At 39.7% G+C, this 19,993-nt stretch overlaps 1 protein-coding gene across 3 annotated transcripts in view; it reads left to right on the forward strand.

The window, feature by feature from the left end:
• The first annotated feature begins 19,784 nt into the window (after positions 1–19,784).
• Positions 19,785–19,993, forward strand: part of epha7 (eph receptor A7) — a 100,560-nt gene continuing 100,351 nt past the window's right edge. For all 3 annotated transcript variants that reach the window (XM_052095351.1, XM_052095353.1, XM_052095352.1), the window contains exon 1: positions 19,785–19,947. In XM_052095351.1, the coding sequence (XP_051951311.1) occupies positions 19,854–19,947 (94 nt within the window). In that variant the 5' untranslated portion in view covers positions 19,785–19,853. The remainder of the gene's footprint in view (positions 19,948–19,993) is intronic.

Consider the following 19,993-nt stretch of genomic DNA (forward strand, 5'->3'; position numbering starts at 1 on the left):
AGCAGCAAGCAGAGAGAAATACAAACACATTGACAGAACTCCATTCAGTTTTGAGCAATCCTTTCAGTTTAGTGCATTGAAGTGTTTCACACCTGCATCTCCCTATTTCAATGGGGGAGATAAGTTTCTCTAAGGACATGTCTCCAGCTGTTGGACTTGTAGCTGTGATTCCCCCTGGGTTATTGCGAATGAGGGAATTTCAGACTGGACAGTGCAAATGTGCTAGGGCTGCCAGTGCTGCCTCAGTCGCAGAGTGATCGTCCCATCAGAATGCATAAACGCTCTCCATTATTGGAGAGTCCCACCTCCACCTTCTCAGGACAGGATAACCATTGGGCCTCATTTTAATGAGAAAAGCTGTGACGACAGATGCTTCTCTCACAGGCTATTGCGCTGTGTTCGAGGGCAGAACAATGAGAGGTGTTTGGACCCCTGCACTGAGAGAAAGAACAAACTTTCTGGAGCTGCTTACAGTGTTTCTAGGTCTAAGACATTTTGTGAGTTTTCTCAGGAATCATCATGTGTTGATCAGAAAAGACAACACAATGGTGATAGCCTATATAAATCGGCAAGGGGGAATCCGCTCATGCCAGCTTCACAGTTTGGCAGAGAAACTGATTGTATGGAGCATCACGAACCTGCTGTCATTACACGCTAATGCATGTTCCGGGCATAATGAACAAGGGAGCGGATTTGATGTCCAGAGGATATCCTCTATATGGAGAATGGAAGCTTCTCCCTCAAGTAGTGAGCCTCATATGGCAGAGATATGAACAGACAACCGTAGATCTCTTCTCCCTGGTGGGCGATGATGCACCATTGATATGGATGCCCTAGCCCACCCGAGACCTCACGCGTTATTATATGCGTTTCCCCCATTGAGACTGATCGGACTGATGCTGCAGAGAGTGAGGGAGTTTGGTCATTCTCTTATTATCAGAGAAGCTTTGGATGGGAGAGATAGCTCAACTGATTTTTGACCACCTCTAGCCTCTACCGTTGCACAGAGATCTTCTCTCTCAAGTGCACAGGGAGATTTTCCATCCCTCTCCTCAGACGTTGGCTCTCTGGGCCTGGACCGTGAAAGGCTAAACTTAAATAATATTTGTTGGCCCCAGAGAGTGATTGAAATGATCTAGAGCACGAGAGCAGCCTTGACACGTTCATTATTAGACCTCAAATGGGGAATGTTTAAACGATGGTGTGCAGACAGACATATCGTTCTGTACCTGTGTTCGGTGATGGATGGATTGTGTTTTTTACAAGACCATTTGGATAGGGGCAGAGCCTTTTCTACAGACAAAGTCTATTTGGCTATTTTATCAGCATGTCAAGTGGGCATCAAGTGGGCATCTCTGACAACATGAAGTGAGGTATCTCATATCACTGCCCTCCTTGCAGTTTGCACAGAGAAGAGATATGCAGAGAATGAGGCAGCAACATGTAGCTGTGGTTTATATTAGGGAGGTGGGACTCCTGAAGGGCTGCAGCGATTGGCCTGTCAATCTTGACAGACATTGTGTTATTGGAGCTTCTGCAGCCAGTCACACCTGAGTCGTTGTCTTAGTGAGACACTTCAATTCATGTTATCAGAGAATCGGGGTTACGCGAGTAACCTAAAGTTACTTCTCTACAGAACTGTTTTGAGTGATCAAGCAAGTCTGTTCTCAAAGTTAGTGCCATGCAGCTTTACACTTGTTATTGCTGAAAAACTGCAAGAAAAAATCTCAGGTTCAATACAAGTTAAATACAAACGACAGCATTTGTGGCATGATGTTGATTACCACAAACAATTATTTCAACTCTTCTCTACTTTTCATTAAAAAAAACTTTTTTGGTTAAAATGAGGCACTTACAATGGAAGTGAATGGGGCCACATTTTGGAGGGTTTAAAGGCAGAAATGTGAAGTACTTACATTAAATATTCTGTTACTCATATATTATTTGAGTTGTAAAGTTCAAATTAAATTTTTTATTTTTCATTTCACAGTCATTTTAGGGTTTGTTGATGTTACATAGTCATGGCAACGAAGTTGTAAAATTGGCTGTAACTTTATACAGGATAGGTTAGTTAGCTTTTAAATCAACTTAAATCAAGTTAACATGCATATTGTTTACATATTGTGGATATACTTTTGAAATAGTGAGTATTTTAATGTTTGCAGATTGGCCAGATTTTTGCTTTTTTTTAAGAAAAGGAGGGGCAAGTCAAGATGTATTTTGTGGTCATCAATATTATGCCACGAATGCTGTCAATTGAGCATAATTTGTATTGAACCCGGAATATCCCTTTAAGTAAATATGATGTTAATAGACAGATAACCATTTAGGTATCTAACAGTTTTCACAGATATATTTATTTTTAAATTCTTTATACACAGCATATAAGTAATACTATCAACAAGATTTTTCACCATGTGCCATCAAACATATTGTGCGCTTAAACAATTCAGCTTTGATAAGATGTTGTTAAGGACTTTGTTTCTAAAGTATCCAGCAGAGTAAACACTCATCCAAACAAATCTATTTTCATCTTTTATTGTCCTCACCACTATTTAAGAGATATTAACTCAGGGATATATGGGAGGAAAATTAGGCATTATAACTGTCTCTGCATGTCAATCAAGTGTCATGATTTTCCAGAAAGTATCTGACATTATAATACATTAGTACATATAGTACATTAACCTGCTGGTCTCAGAGGCTTGATATGTCCACAGAGCTAGGACAAAGCTTGTGTAAAGGGAGTGGCTGATGAGCTGTGAAAATGAATTGTTAAGATTTCAGATGACATATCTTTTGTCTGGGGAACTGGGTTTAATTTAATAGCAAAAAAGAATAATAATAATATTTTATTATTTCAATAAATAATAAATAGCCCTCCATAACGTCGTAGTCTCTGATCTTCTGATGCTAAGCTATCTCAGGAAATAAAATTAAAAAAAAAGAATTGTGGCGGCTTTGTGTCTCCTAGAGTGTCAGTTTCAGATTTCACATGTTCAATTGGATATTTTAAGAAGACGTAAAGCACAATTGTTTCTTGATTTAATACATTTGATAGCATTGTGCGGGCTATGCTTCATCAATTAAATTCATGTTTCGGGACAGTCTATGCCAAACATGGCCAGAACCACAATCTTTTTCCCATTACAGTAAATCACTTGAGTTTTCAAGGTCCAGCAGATTACTTTTCTGGGCTTGTCATCACTGACACATTTCAGGAATATTCTGCTTGTCATGTAGCACAAATCTACTTTTAGTTCAGAATCCCACCCAAGGCCAAGCTTTGAACATTTGTGCAATTCAAATGTCGATTTGGCATGTTCTTGTGATAAATGTATTACAATGATGTGAGCCAGTATATACCCTGAAGCTCCCTCAGCTATGTTAATACTCAATGTTTGCCTACATTGCTGCAATGGCAAAAATATCCTATTAATAATTTAGCTGTGCAGAATACTGCATTTGCTGCATCTTTTATGACTCATCATAAAAACTCACTTTAGATTATAACTTGTTTGAATGATCCGAGTTTTAACAAAAGGTATCTCTTAATTTACAATAACTCCATATTTTACTGTCCTGTCATTTTAAAAGAACCAACACACACAAACAATATCTGAATATGTTATGCAGCGAAACTCAGAAACAACTAATTACCACATACTAGTACTTCTGAAATGGAAATGAGCAATTATATTTGCTGAATGATTTTGTTGAACAATGTTTGAGTTGGTATTGTGAGCATGGACACTGTATTGTATGTGGTACAGAGTGGGGTCAGCATTAACTATTTCAACACAGCAGTGTGTTATGAATAAAACTCGGGAAAATTAACTGCTCGTATGTGACTCTGGACACTTCCTGGCGGCATCAGTAGGTTATGCCCTACTTTGATGGAAAGAATGGAGTGTAGAGAAGAGTAAACAGTGAAAACATATTGTGAGGAACAAAAACAGGGAAAATTATGAAGAGAAAGACTTAATGGAAGGAGAGAAGGACAGAGATAAAGAGGGAAGGAGAGGGCACAAATGAAAGAGAGAGAGGGCATATGAAAGCAACAGTCAGTGCTTTCACCTCCTCCTTTACCCCACAAATAATTAACTGAATCAAAAGATGAAACAAGGCAGAAGAGCTGGGCTGTATGTGCTGAAATCCTCACAAAGCTTACATAATCCCTGTTTTCTTTCCCTCAGGGAAATTTTCCCTGTACTTAAAGTCAAAAGTCCATGTGGGTGCCCAGAGATGGGTAGTAACTCGTTACATTTACTTGAGTAACTTTTTTGGGGAAATGTACTTTTAGAGTAGGTTTAAAAATGCGTATTTTTTACTCTCACTCAAGTAAATTTATAATGTTTTTTTTTTACTTTTACTTCTTTACAATGGGTGGCATTACTGTTGTGACATTACTGGGTTTATTTTTAATTAATGTGTAATTTATTGAGAGATTATTGACTGGGACTTTTACGAGAGCAGAAGTTCACAGAGCTGCACACGCTGAGCCGGTGTCTCAGACTGTCACTCAATCACCGCAGCAGCATCAAGCTTTTCAAACAAAGTGAAACACTTTCTTCGCTCCGCACAGAGAAAATTTAATTTTCTTAATTTAACACCAAGACAAGCTGATATTTAAAGATTAAAATCCCAGATCCAATTTAAGGCCAGGGACGGATTACCGACCAGGCCAATGGGGCCAGTGCCCAGTGGCCCTTGACTACCAGGGGGCCCTTGACTGCCACAGGGTCCCCTGGGCCTTAAGGCTGCATGATCTAGTTTGGTGATCCACCCGCATGAAAACCATTTTGGGCATGAACAACGATGTGTAATGAGATGGTCATTTTCAGGGTGATAATATAACTGGGCACTGTGACATCAGTTTTTAAGTGTACATTTTTAAATCAGTGCAGCAATATATCAGTGTGCTTTGTCCCGCGTCCCGCATGTCATAAGCAGTATTTAAGCATTTACTCCACGCACTCGCGAGGGTACTGGAAACTATCACAGCTACTTCAGGCGGATTAACTGTATATATCCATGTAAACATCCAAGTTAAGTGTAAATCACTGTCATTCGCGTGTTCGACAACTGGAGCGCGAACAGACAGCATTTCTGCACATGCACAGTGAGTTGCTCGGGGCGTGCGCATATGAGATGTGCAGGCGCAAGGCAATTGTGGTGACGAGAGTGGCTGGGTACGCAATCGTTCACTCATTCACTACTTCCTATATAGTGAATGGCAGTTGGTGCACATTATCTCAATTGTAAGTAAACGAAATGAGTGAATTCGGATGAGAGTGTCGGAGCTCTGGGGCTGGTGCAGAAACGCCACATATGAAATTTTTAAATACTTGGGCCTTACTTGTTATTCTTATGAAATAATATATAAATACAATCAATTTTCATTTTGTTTGTCATTTTTTTATAAATACTGTGTGGTAATATAAAGAGTAAACACATTTGATTGAATAAAGAGTACATTTTAAAATGTATCTCTATGTTTTGTCTCTCTTTATGATATTATGTTATTTTAATCCAGTAATGATTTGTCAAAAAGTAATTTACTAAATTCAGCATGAAATAGACCTGAGTTAGTGCCCTACGTAGGTTGTGTATTCTGCATTTAGAGGGTGCAGAACTAATGATCTAAATACTTATGATACTGAAAACTGTAACTACACTGAAATAAGAATCCACACAGGATTTTAAAAGCTATGAAATAGTGAACGAATGCATTAATAAAGCATGATCTTGCTTTGGTTTATATTTCAGCATTATATATAATATAGTAATAGTAATTATGTTTTTGAAGAAATTGTACTTTTACTTGAGTACAGTTTTTGGCTACTCTACCCACCTCTGTGGGTGCCTTAATGATGGAGATGACTCCTAACCTTCCTGCGAGCCACTGGCAACAGGCAGTCAGAGGCGCTGCCTCATGTGTCTGGGCAGCGATCACACTGAGGCGACGTTTGTGGATGGTTCGTGTTCTCACTGCGAGAACCTCACATGGCAACGTTGTAGTAGCGGCTTTCCTTCTTAAGGAGGCATGCCACTCCAGCCGCCCCCGCGGGCTCAGTTTCGCCAGGTAGATCCATACGAACCACCTGCACCCCAGCACACTTGTTGACTTCCATCCAGGCTCGAGCAGTCAGTTTACTCCCTCGAGCCCCCCGAGCTGGATGATGAGTTTGCCGCTGCATCAGAGAGCGTTCTGGAATCTGACGCAGAACAACCCTCCATCCTCCCCACAGCCTTCACGGCTAGACAATTGGTTCCTCAGGTCCAGGCGCCGCTCACAGCCACGAGGTCCAGGAGCGCCATCTATGGCTGAACCTGGTTGAGATGCGGGATGTAGACAAAGCATGCTTCCTCAACGCCCCATCTCCCAGTTCGGTTTATTAGGTGACACCATTGATGGCTTCTCCCAGCAGTTCTCAGCGGTGAAAAAACAGACAGAGACCATTTCCCACATCATGCCCCGCAGCCATACCAGCTCGACCCGTGCACCGTCTGCTCGCCGAGGGTGTCCTCCTGCGGCTTCCAAATCCAAATCCAAATCTCAGCCTTCTAGGGCTTCAGGTCAACTGGGTAAAGAGCAAGCTCACCCCAGTTCAGAGCATCTCTTTTCTTGGCATGGAGTTAGACTCAGTCTCAATGACAGCGCGCCTCACCAACGAGCGCTCAGTCGGTGCTTAAATGCCTCACCTTATTCAAAGCCAGGCACCCCTCTAAAGCAATTCCAGAGGCATCACCCCCACCTGCCACCAGACTTTCAACCCCTTGACAGACCTCTGTTTTCTTAGGACAGGAGTTCCCATACAGCCAGTGCCTGATGCGTTCTTGTCACCACAGACACCACCAAACAGGGTTGGCACATCAACTGCCTAGAGTTGCTGGCTCTCTGGATCAACACAGCTCTGGAACCTCCACGTCTGGCCCCTGGATGAGATGCGGAAGATCTAAGTGGTCTATCGTGTCTGCTGTCGTAGACACAATCAACCAAGCCAGAGCTCCCTCTACCAGGCAACTTTACGCCCTAAAGTGGCGCTTGTTTGCAAATTGGTGTTCTTCCCGATCTGAAGACCTGCAGAGATGCGCAGTCAGGTCAGTGCTCTCGTTTCTGCAAGAGAGGTTGGAGGGGAGGCTATCCCCCTCAATCTTAAAGGTTTATGTAGTCGCCATATCAGCTCATCAAGACGCAGTGGACAGTAAGTCTCTAGGGAAGCAAGATCTGATTATCAGGTTCCTTAGAGGCATCTGGAGGCTGAACCCTTCCAGGCCCTGCCTGTTCCCCTCATGGGATCTTTTCATGGTCCTTTCAGGCCTTCAAAGACCCCCATTCGAGCCGCTAGAATCAGTCAAGCTCAAAGCCCTCTCCTTAAAGATAGCCCTCCTGATCACGTTCGCTTCCATCAATAGGGTTGGGGACCTGCAAGCGTTCTCTGTCAGCGACACCTGCCTGGAGTTCGCCCCGGCAGACACCCATGTCGTCCTGAGACTGCGACCGGGCTACGTGTCCAAGGTTACTCCGACTCCCTTCAGGGACCAGGTAGTGAACCTGCAAGCGCAGCCCTGGGAGGAGGCAGTCCCAGCCTTGTCGTTGCTGCATCTGGTGTGTGCTTTGTGTACCTATGTGGACCGCATGCAGAGCTTTAGAAGTTCTGAGATGTTCTTTGTCTGCTTTGGTGGATAGTGGAAAGGGAACACTGTCTCCAAACAGAGGCTTTCCCACTGAGTCATTGATGCATCGCATTGGCCTATCACACCCAGGCCATGCCCCTTGCGGGTTCGGGCACACTTGACAAAAACTGTGGCATCCTCATGGGCACTGGCCAATGACACCTCTCTAACAGACATATGCAGAGCAGCAGGTTGGGCAACACCCAATACCTTTACGAGATTCTACAATCTCAGTGTTGAGTCAGTCTCGTCCCATGTTCTCTCAGGTCTGAGCACGTAGAACTCAGGAATGCGGAACATCTGACTGGGTGTTTCCGCTTGCACATAGCACCTTCCCCTCCATTGAGGTGATCACGTGCGCTCATTTCCCCAGGATTTGCACTCCCTGGATATTCTTCCTCCATAGCCCTCTCTTCTGCGAATTCAGTGGAGGAATTCCCTTACCAGACCCACTATGGGTACTAAAATTACTCTGTACTGGAATAGGTGCTCCATAGGATGGGCCCTTGTGGATGAATTCCCCTGTGTTTCTCTCCTGCATCTCCCTTGGGCAGTCCCCGCTGCCCCTCAGTCACCGTGTTTGTAGTAACTCCTCCCACGCAGCAGGTAGGATCTACCACCGCGCCATTCCCACATGTGGCCTGAAAACCCATGTGACATATTTCGCCACTCTTTTCCTCCCCCCAGTCTGGGCAGGTGGTTGTCTCCGCGGGGTCTTTTCCCCCTGAAAGAATAGTAGTTGGAAAAGAATGCCTTCCCCGATGCATGTGATAGCGTTAAGATGGCCCCAGCTTTAACTCTATGCGAGAAACATAGAGAGAGAAAAGGCGTGCTTGGCACGTCACTTTGTTCCCCTTTCGAGGTGCCAGGAACCTAAAATGACGCAGACTGACTGCTCTGGCATGCAACTACCTGCTTGAACCATGTACCTGCATCAGCAGCACAGGTACATGGTTCAGCGCATGGTGTGAATGAATAGAGACCCCTAGTGTCGCTTCACTCAACACAACATTGACGGGGAACGTCTAGGTTGCTGTTGTAACCTCTGTTCCCTGATGGAGGTAACGAGAAGTTGTGTTCCCCGGGCCACGACGCTGAACAAGCCACTACTATGGCCGAACCTTACTCTTGGCTCCTCAGTGCAAAACCTGAATGGACATGATTCCCTCCTTTTAAACTCATATTTATGTGGGAGGCACATGCAAATTCTGTCTGCCAATTTCTCATTGGCCTTTTCTCAAGTTCAGAGGTAACCGAGGACTTCAAAGTAGTACCCTAGTGTCGCTTCACTTGACACAAAGTTTCGTTCCCTCCATCAGGGAATGGAGGTTATAACATTAACATAGACGTTTCCAAGATTTAAAATTTTAACCTTCAACAAAAAGAAAAAAGTGGAAATCTGTTAATTCTAATAATAATAGTAAAACAATCAGCCCCATAAAAATGCCGGAAGTTGAAGAGACACCCATTAATGTGACAAGAAGCAATGTTGCTTTGCAACTGCAAACATTGTACAGTTAGGATGACAAATATTACTTTGTGCAAGTGCTTATTCCAATATCAACTAATTTTAAATGTTTATTGGACATTGGTGTCTTAAATTATATTGCTGTTGCTGCTGTACTTTTACCACAGTAAAGGGGGTTATAGGCACTTCGCTTTGCTTTGTGCCTAAGAACAACCCTTACATGTGTTAAAATCACTGTAATGCACAGCTTCTCGTGGCTTATTGCTTTGGAATTATAAGCTGTACACGGCCCTCCAGGACATGACAAAATCCTTTTGAACTCCACCTCAAATGTTGTGGAAATATCTGGTTCTGTCATCTCCTGAATTTTGTTCTACCACAGCTACAAAATCTGGAAATTAAGTGCCAATTTTATGCATTGGTATGTGCCAAAATTCTTTCACCTGACCATCAACTGTAGTGTTGATTTTTTTGTTAAACCTTTGAAGTATATTTAGCATACTAAAATTACATATTAAATTATATATAAAATGTATATTTTATAAATTAATATAGAAATGAGATCCAAAATAACTGGACATGAATAGCTTGGGCAAAGTTTCCTATTTTCTGAAGAATGCATGGTTAATGACTCTTGTTTTGTGAAACTGCATGATGTCTCATCAAATATCCATTATTTCTCTTAATCTGCAAGTGTCGTGGTGCTGCCAAAAATAAAATTAAAAACACTTATAAAAAGTTTAATATTTTTCTACTACAGTGTGGTCATACCACAAAATTCACAAACTTCTCTTATATCTCAGAAAATAGGGAGTTAATTGTTTTGTTAAGTAAAATGATTACAACCTCAATTCCGAAAACTTGGGGCAGTATGAAAAATTCTAATGGAAGCAAAAAGGAGTTATTTGTAAATTATATTAACCCTTTGCTATATTGAAAGCACTACTACTAAACATGATATTAATTTTACCTTGTGAATTTCATTGTTTTCTTTTTAATGTACAGCCATTTTAAATCAGATGATTGCAACACACTCGAAAAAAGTTTAGACAGTCGAGTGTTTCTTCTAGTGAAACTTATTAAGCATTTGGGCACTGAAGACACAAGTTTGATAAGTTTAAAAAGTGGAATTTTCCCCCATTCATTCATTATCAAGGTCTTTACCTGCACAATTGCAAGGAGTCTTCATTGCCATATGGTGTGCTTCATTATGCACCACACATTCTCAATTGGAGATGGTCAGGACTGCAGGCAGGCCAATCTAGCACCCACACTCTCTGCTTATTCGACCAGTATGTGGTTTGAAGTTGTCCTGCTGAAAATGCTGGGATATCCCTGGAAAAGACAGTGCTGGATGGCAATAAACGCTGCTCTAAAATGTGTACATATCTGTCTACATTAATGTTGCCCTCACAGATGTTCGAGTTACCCATGCCATGGGCACTGACACACCCCTTGTCCATACAGACACTGGCTTTTGGACCTGACGCTGATAACAGCTTGGATGGTCCTTTTCCTGTTTGGTCTGGAGAACATGACTGCTGTGTTTTTCAAAAACTATTTGAAATGTGTACTCTTCGAACCCAAAAACATGGTTCCACTGTTCTACTTTCCATCTAAGATGAGACCAAGACCAGAGAAGTCGGCAGCACTTCTGGACAGTGTTGATGTAGTGCTTCTGCTCTCCATAGTAAAGTTTTAACTTGCATCGGTTAATGTAGCATCAAATGGTGTTGACTAACAAAGGTTTTCTAAAGTTATCCCGAGCCCATGTTTATGATATCCATTACAGATTACTGTTTTTTTAAGATTTTACTATGCAAAGCAGAAGCCCTACTTTGTCTTGCCCTTTACACACCGATATTTGATCAGATTCCTTGAACTATATTGTGCACTGTAGAGGTTGAACTGCCCAAAATCCATCCAATTTGTCTTTGGGGAACAATGTTCTCAAAGTGCTGGATTATTTGCAGAAGCATCTGTTGGAAAATTGACATGTCTCAAATGAACCTTGCTCTTGAAGGACTAGGCTGTTTTTGGAGGCTCTTTATATACTATGAAACAATTGCCTCACCTGTTTAACATCTCTTGTTTCACATTGCCTTGTAATTTTAACTCGTCAAATTGTTATTAGTCTTAAATTGCCCGTTTCAACTTTTTTTTGAGCATGTTGCAATCTTTTGATTTGAAATTACTGTACATTAAATCAAACAATCAACGAAATTCACAATGTAAACATCATATAATGTGTAATTGTAGTGTTTTCAATTTAGCAAAGGGTGAATATAATTTACAAATCACTCCTTTTGGTTTTTATTAGCATTTTTCATTTTGCCCAACTTTTTGGGAATTGTTGTTGTACATTATAAAACATTTTATAATACAATGAAAAAATCAGTTAATTAAATCTAGATAGGGAGAGGGTTTTGAGGGTATTTTGCCATCACTGTTTTTGACAAAGTTACTAGGGCCTGTCATCATTAATGTTGCAAGCAAGACAAACTACAAGATATGTCACATATTGAAAAATACTTGAAAACTTACAGAGTGCCCATTGTATTCTATTTACACGTTAACGTTTGTCCTTTATCCATCAAACTGACCATACAACTGATAGCGCTCTTCAGAAGAACTGGCAACTGAAGGTCTTGTTGATGTCTTGTTTTGTGATTTCACTTCACCATAATGTTATTTATGTTTTATGCTGTTCCAGTTCCAATCAACTATGCCAATGCACTTTGGTCCAAAATGAATGAAGATACAACCAAAGCAATGTGCTGACAGATAATGAACCCATCTGAACGTAATGGCTGTATTTATGTAGCAGGCAGTCTCTGAGACCTGGCTTGCTGGGAATCAATTGCATGTTGTTTGCCTTCATTACTACAGATGCTTCAGTGGATGCCATTAAAGTGTATGTGTGTATTCAGTTTCTTTCCCTGAAGTGAGCTCATTTGGGCCTGTGTTTTATGTCATTAGCTTCCTGATTGAACAATAATTGCTGAATGTTTCTGGATCACTATTGCTTGTGCTTTTGTGTAATTAAAAATCAATATGCTTTATATTTGCTATACACCTCAAAGACAACAAATTCACACCTATATGTTCACACTCAATTACAGTCTCAGTACAGCTGTTGTTATGAAATGCTTAGAAGTTATTATATTCATACATAATACATTTAGGTAATCATTGTAGTCATAAAGTGAAACGCATTGTGCTGGTTCGTAAAGTCAGGAGATTATATGAAGCATATAATGCCTTATAATGTATCATATATAAAATAAAAAAAAAAAAGGTAGCATGATGTGAATATGCAATGCTGGTTGGCGGGACACAGATCGGCAAATTGGGTATCGTCAGCATTTAAGGGCTGACTGAGGCAGCTGGGGTAACACTGAAATTATAAACCTTTCTGCTAGCCATCTCTCACATTCAAAAAGGGGCCACCTTCTACTATTTCACACCATGGAAACCCCACACAAACTTTCTTTCTCTCATGGCTGGTTGATTTATAAGAGTCTGCCAAGTAATTTTAGACTGTGGCTACATTTGGTGCATGCCTGTCTACTGTATACCTGGACAGGAGCCTTGACTGAAAAGCGTTTATTTTTGGCAGCCAAGCAAGATTCGCTCCATATGGCGAACAGCTGCATCATGTTAAAGATCTAAATAACATCAATGGAAGCTTGCATTAATGCAAATTAACCTCTGTGGCAACATGTAATTGTTTAATTCATGGCACACTAACATCATGGCAGCAGTGATGAAAACAAAATTTAAAAACAAAATACATAATAGTGAGTGGTGGTGGTCGCTGGTTCGAACCCCACGGCCACCACCATTGGGCCCTTGAGCAAGGCACTTAACTCCAGGTTGTTCCGGGGGGATTGTCCCTGTAATAATTGCACTGTAAGTCGCTTTGGATAAAAGCGTCTGCCAAATGCATAAATGTAAATGTAAAATACATCATCTTTCTGAAACCAGTTACAACAGTTGTGGATGTGGTTTGCAATCCTAATGGAATAAGGTATATGAGGTAATTAATCTGATTCTTGCAGAAAATATATGAGCAGGAAAGTTGTTAGTCAGTCCTCTCCATTATACTATTAAACTGTTGGCAGAGTAACATCTCCCTTTATCATCAGTCCTAGGTATTACCTTTAACCTTGTAAGGAATCTTTGCGTAGATCTACTTGGAATTATATACGTGAAAGAGGTCTCATTTCTGATCAATTGTAAATCACTTAGCCAATTTTACTTTCCATTCCTCTCTTTCATCTCCATCGATCGTGATGAAAGCAAGACAAGACACATGGGTGGGAGTAAAATCTGTTTATGCACTCACCTTGATGAAAGTCCAGATTTCTGCTTGTGATTTTGAAAGCCCAACTGACTTGCTTTCACATGAGCGTTAAAACTATTCATCTCCAGATGTGCGTGTCAGACTCCCCCACACTTCGTTTTAAAACATGATTTTTCTGTCTAGACTGGTACTAAGTGATAGTGGTAATGTAGCTCACTAGACTTGTAGAATGACAACAAAATGTTTAAGACTCTTTTTAATCAGGCCAAAATATATACAGTAAATGGTCTGCACATATATACAGACATCATAAAATGTCCCTGTTTAGTCCTACATATTGCAATAGTGTAGCAGGCTAGTGTGGCTAACTCCTTGTGGGCCATCTGGATGTCTTCATCTGTCAACTACAAAATCGGACACAAGTGTCCCTGAAGCCCATACAAACCAGGAAAATGACACATAGGGAAATAAATACAGTCATGTTGTTGACATGACAATCATGTGTGTGGCCTCTGTTGAATTATACAATAGAGTGCAACAGTGCACGCCCACTTTTCCAGCAATTTTGGATCCAGAAGTATTTTTCCCATTCTTTTTTCCCCATAGGGATTTTGTTCAGCTTCAAGGTGGATCCCAATGTGACAGGGTGGAGGGCGGGGCCGGGTCGTGATTCTACACACCCGGTCCCTTATCAGGCTAATCAAGCATCCGAGAGGGATAAATGCTGATTGCGGATGGTGGTGCGACAGAGAGAGAGAGAGAGAGAGAGAGCGTTTACGGGCAGCTGCAACATGTGTTTGTGTGTGTCTTTTTATTTAATTAATTGTTGTTTAGATTGTCAAGCCGGTTCTCACCTCCTCTTTTCCAATAATACATTTTCACACAACATCACACATTTTTTAAGCAAACAATAGTTTGAAAGATTGTCTACTTTACACCTTTAAGATAGAATGCATTGCAAATGCACGAAGCATTGAAAATTAAGTTATCAATTCTAAAAACATAAACTTATATATACAGTAAGTATATATACAGTAAGTAGTTTAAGAGTGTCGAAAGACTGACTTGATTGCATCATTCACAAGGAGGGGGTGGTCACTGCTGAGCTCTTTTAGTGCACTTTGTTAGCCACAGTTCTCGAATTGGTGGATTGTTTCCCATTCAGAATCATGGGTAGTGTAGTCCTTCCCCTATAAAATGCTTTTTTTTTTTTTTTTATATAATGAAGAAATTATACGGACTGATGGCTTCAGCAGAAGCATATACCATTGATAAACACCCTCAGAGTTTACAGTAGGTCTCTCAGATATTTCATTTAAGGGTATATTGAACAGTTTCCCCATAAAAGAAAATAAATAAGATACAACTTTGTTAAAGCCTTTGAGTCTACAGTTGCACTGATGCTGTACAAAGTCTCAAACTGTGGAAGCTTAAATAAAATAATTTGGGTTAGTTTCAGTCAAATAGAGATTGACAGATTTGAAATGACAAATATCCTAACTTTTCCCATTTTGTATACAAACTGTTGGTTCAACATTTCATACACATTTTGAATACAATGCAAGCTCTGGTTAAGAGCTTAAATCAGTTTTATTTGACTAATAATAATGCTCACATAAGAGACATGAGCGGGCTTTAGTTCTTCCCTTTAATGAGGGCAGATCAATCAATGCATGGAGTTTATTGCCGCCTCTGGTGACACACTCACATAGCTCAAGATTCAGACAGTCCCTCTTCTGTCTATGATTTGTACTGAATGGCGACTGTTGTTCTGTACATAATTAAATTATAGATAAAAAGAGCTTTGTTTTTCATGTTACTCTGACAATTAGTTGGAGTTAAACAGCCCTGCTGCCTAAAATGACAGATCACTGCAACATGTCTTACACCGCGCACAAACGAGGTGTAATTGTCTTTCCTTTAGACAAACAGTTTGGGAATGGCCTGCCACAAGAGAAGCCTGAAATTGATGCACATGTTAAATGTCATTAATTGTTGTATTTGAAAAGGGCAAAGTGAGATATGATTAATGCAATGTGAGATATGATCTATCTATCTATCTATCTATCTATCTATCTATCTATCTATCTATCTATCTATCTATCTATCTATCTATCTATCTATCTATCTATCTATCTATCTATCTATCTATCTATCTATCTATCTCACTGAGTCGACCTTGAGAGCAGGGTGACCTGCAATTTATGAAAAATACCCTTGTCCTAAGAGCACAGTTCAATCTATGGATAACTTTCCCATGCTCATATCTTTGGGGATAAACTGGCCTTGTTTATTTTTGAACTGTTAAGATTACAGTTCAAACTTTTAAGACAGGTCTTTCCTTTGGTAGATACAGCTGGTTAGACAAATCCAAAGGGGGGGTTTCTCCTCTGGCTGGACTAAATGTTTTCAATAACTTTTATATGACATAAGCGTGAATATCAAATTTTCCATCAGTTTACAGAGCCAGCCTGTTAAGAGGCCAAAAAATGGTTTACTTATAATTTACACTTTATTATTATTATTTTAGAACTTGTTCTTCTGACAATGCCTGAGTAATATTCAACACCCCTGATTTTCTCTTGGTCTACTGGGATGCTGTTTACCAAACTATAAAAAGGATTAAAAATTGCCTGTGAGCACTCACCAAGCCCAGTTTCTCTAGCCGTCCACCAGGCTTTCAGTTCCGCTGGATATTAAATCTCTGGGTGGTTTCCTATTCAGGCCCTCAAAGAATTCAGACAGTTCTGCTGTGCTCCACCCTGCCTGAGCAGTGGGATCCGGTCGACAGCCTGCTGTTCTGTAGGTGTAGTGTTTACTCATTATGAATGAAATAGGGTGGAAGAGGGGGAAAAAACATAATAGTTTTTAAAAGTACTTTTGGCCTATCCCTCCATTCATTTCAGCTCTGTTGTTTAGCTGCTTCAGAGTAAGAGAGAATGTATATAAAATACAAAATCCTGCAGTCCAGAAGAGAAATAGCCTCAGAATAGAACAACATGTAATTGTCTACTGATTAAGAAATCTAAACCAAAGACTGCAAATATGCTGCAAATAACCGCCAAAACAATTATACATAATATAAACACCTTGAACGAGTCATGTCCTACTTTTTTACTTCTTCCGTGTTAATTACAGGTACTTGACTGTATGCCAGACATTTGTAAGCTAGGTCAATTCACTCACTTTTAAATTCTCTCATCTTTTACTCATCCTCATGACATCCCAGATGTCAGAAAAACAAAGATTTTTTGAAAAATATCTCAGCTCTGTAGGTCCATACTATGCAAGTAAATGGTGGCTAGAACTTTGAAGATCAGCATAAATGTAATCCATATGACTCCAGTGGTTATATCCATATCTTCAAAAGAGATATGATAGGTCTGAATGAGAAACAGATCAATATTTGAGTCCTTTTTTGCTATAAATCTCCACTTTCACGTTCACGTTCTTCTTTTGTTTTTGGCGATTCACATTATTTGTGTATATCGCCACCTACTGGGCAGAGATAATCATTTTTAATAAAACAGGACTTAGTTTTAAATATGTATCTGTTTCTCACCCACACCTATCATATCACTTCTGAAGTTATGGATTTAACCACTGGAATCTTATGGATTACTTTTATGCTGCCTTCATGTGCTTTTTGTAGCTTTAAAGTTCTGGCCACTATTCACTGGCATTGTACAGACCCACAGAGCTGAATATTCTTTTACAATCTATTTGTTTGTTTTCAGCAGAAGAAAGAAAGTCTTACAAATCTGGGATGGCATGAGGGGTAGTAAAGGATGATCTTATGCCTGATCACCACTATAGACATATAACCAGTAGCTAGTTACAAATATATATATATATATATATATATATATATATATATATATATATATATATATATATATATATATATATATATTGATATATTGATATAGTTCCCTAGTACACTTCACTCCAATTAAATTCCATTTAAAATTAATTTCAGTAAAGTGACAACAACATAGTATTTTCTGTGAAAGATGGTAATTCTTTTCAGGGAAGACACTAAAGACCTTCTCAGAATGAAGTATACTTTAAAATGATTAGCTCTTTGTAAGGGCTCAGCTTAGAGCCCTATGTGCTGTCAGGTACAACTTTCCTTACACAAACTGTTATCTCCACATGACTACTACATTGTAATACCGATTTGAACAAAATAATTAAATTAACTTATGCCATGGCAACATTAAGCTGATGTGGTCTCACAAATGAGCTTGCACCTCTGGCAGCGACATGTGTATTCCAAGATTCAATATAAAGATGTGGAGATATTTTTTCTAGAGTAAAACAAAACTCTTTTGCATATCTGAAAAGCAAGTAGTATGTGAACAAATGTAAGACGGGACCTTAAAAGCCTGCTGCCCTCACTTGAGACTCAGTTGAATTAAAATGTTAATGAACATTTTGTTGTTTATAAATATTCAAACAAGAATTCATACATGCTTACATGGCTCTGTTTAACCCAGCTCTGACAACGATATTAACATGAACAAAATAAATGCTAAATACCTTTCACCAATCATGGCACCCCATGTGAGCCCAGTCGTGGCTTATTTAAGATATAGGTTACTAAATAATAACATTACTAATTAAAAGGTAGCTCACAGTTAGTTTAACACTCTAATAATGAGCACCGTGAAAACATATGCAACACAGGAGCATGTATCAAGGGTAAAGAGGATTAGAAATCATTTGCATAATTAACAGGTCAAACAATAAATAAATAAATTAATGAATAAGAAAACAGAGGTAAATAAACCTTGAAATGAGTCCTTGTCTATCTCCATCCATTTGTGATGTACAGAGTTTATTAATCAATATTTGTGGGCCATAATTACAGTTGTTTTACTCGTTCTAGTAAATGGAGATTCATAAGTGACCTGCAACAAATGCATTATACATTCGGGGGCTAATGAGTTCCCTATCATACTTTCATTTATCAGTGTTTTTGGCAAGTCATCTGAGCAGCAGGAAATTAACTTTACACTTTTTAATTGTGTTTTGTGTTTATCTTGATTCCTCTGTGCTGCTTAAAACCCCAGCAGCTCAATCTTTATAGTGCAAGTTACTTAAGCAGCAATGCATATAATGAATCAACGCATCCACACCCATTGCCCAGAATCAGCAGGGACCTTTCCTTCATTAGGTGACCTTCTAAAAATCACAGCAGTCAATGTTTACCTGTGTGTCTGTATGTCTCTTTGTTTTTTAGAAACAATACAACAGACATCCTGTCCTTCACTATACAGCCAGTGGATACAAATTCCTCTCAGTTTTATAACAGTATTATTAATTTCCTGTGTATAGCCTACCCATCTCTAGTGTCATGCAAAACACAAATGTATACGAAACAAAATGCTGTACATTTCTTAAAAATTTTCACAGTATTACTTTCTATTTTTTAAAATGTATGTCCTATTAGAAGACATGTGAACAGAAGGCATGGTTTGTTGTGATTTGCCAACTAATGATAAATTCTTTAATAGGGAGTGTCTAGAGACAAAAATAATAGGCCTACAGTATTAGTTGGACAAATAGTTACGCTATAAGTGAGACACTCAAAAATGCATCATGTTTTCCGCTTTTATGTAGTCTGTCAAGATTTTGCTTGTCTGTTCTATGTATTTCCTAAATTCAAGATATGTAGCCTATACTATTTCATAAACAGCTGCCAGGCAGGACAGGTATGATACTAAAGTTTCCTAAGAGTTGTGCACTTAATGTATGATGCAATGCAGCCTACTCATGACTTGGGAAAAATATAAACGTTTTCCTTGGATGTCCTGACATGCTTAAGGGCCCTGCCCAAGGTTCAAGTCTTATCTTGATAGAGCAAGCTTTTGAACTTAAGCAAGATGTTTTGAAGGATAAGTTCTTTCACAGTTTGTTTTGATAGAATTCTTTCACTTTTCACTTCACACGCATTGTTGTACAGTAGGCCTACAATGAATTATGTTCATTTTCTATTTTTTTTATTTAAAACACAACAACATATTTTTAAATGTATTTAAAACGTATACGTTAGCCTTTTACAACACCGTCCGACAAGTTAACAGCATAGAAATCCAAAGTTTATAAATCCTCACCTCTGTGTCTTCGAAAACTGGAAGATCCGCCTTTTCTGCAGAATGATTCGTCCGTTACTATACACTGAGTGCTTTTCGCGCGTCTACTGTGGGTGTGCTCTCTGTCAGTCAAGATGACTGACACCCTGAATGCTCTATGCCCCGCCCCTCAGCTGCCGATGCTATTTGAGTGAGAGACGGCTGTTTTATTCAACCAGAGCTGGTGCCGGAGCGTCGTCAATGGGAAGGGAACGCCGCGTTGGAAAAAGCGCTCAGTTTTTAGCCAACTTTCAACTGCACCATGGTTTGCACTTCAGTTTCGTTTTTGTGGACTATATTTTGCCTTCATTTATGTTTTTGTGTGAACACTGGAATAGCACAGAACACAAGAGAGGGTAAGTGGTAAAGTTTCCTTAATTGCAATACGACCATGTCCTGGCA

The sequence above is a fragment of the Xyrauchen texanus genome, chromosome 28 (genome assembly GCF_025860055.1).
Source record: "Xyrauchen texanus isolate HMW12.3.18 chromosome 28, RBS_HiC_50CHRs, whole genome shotgun sequence".
NCBI lineage: Eukaryota > Metazoa > Chordata > Actinopteri > Cypriniformes > Catostomidae > Xyrauchen > Xyrauchen texanus.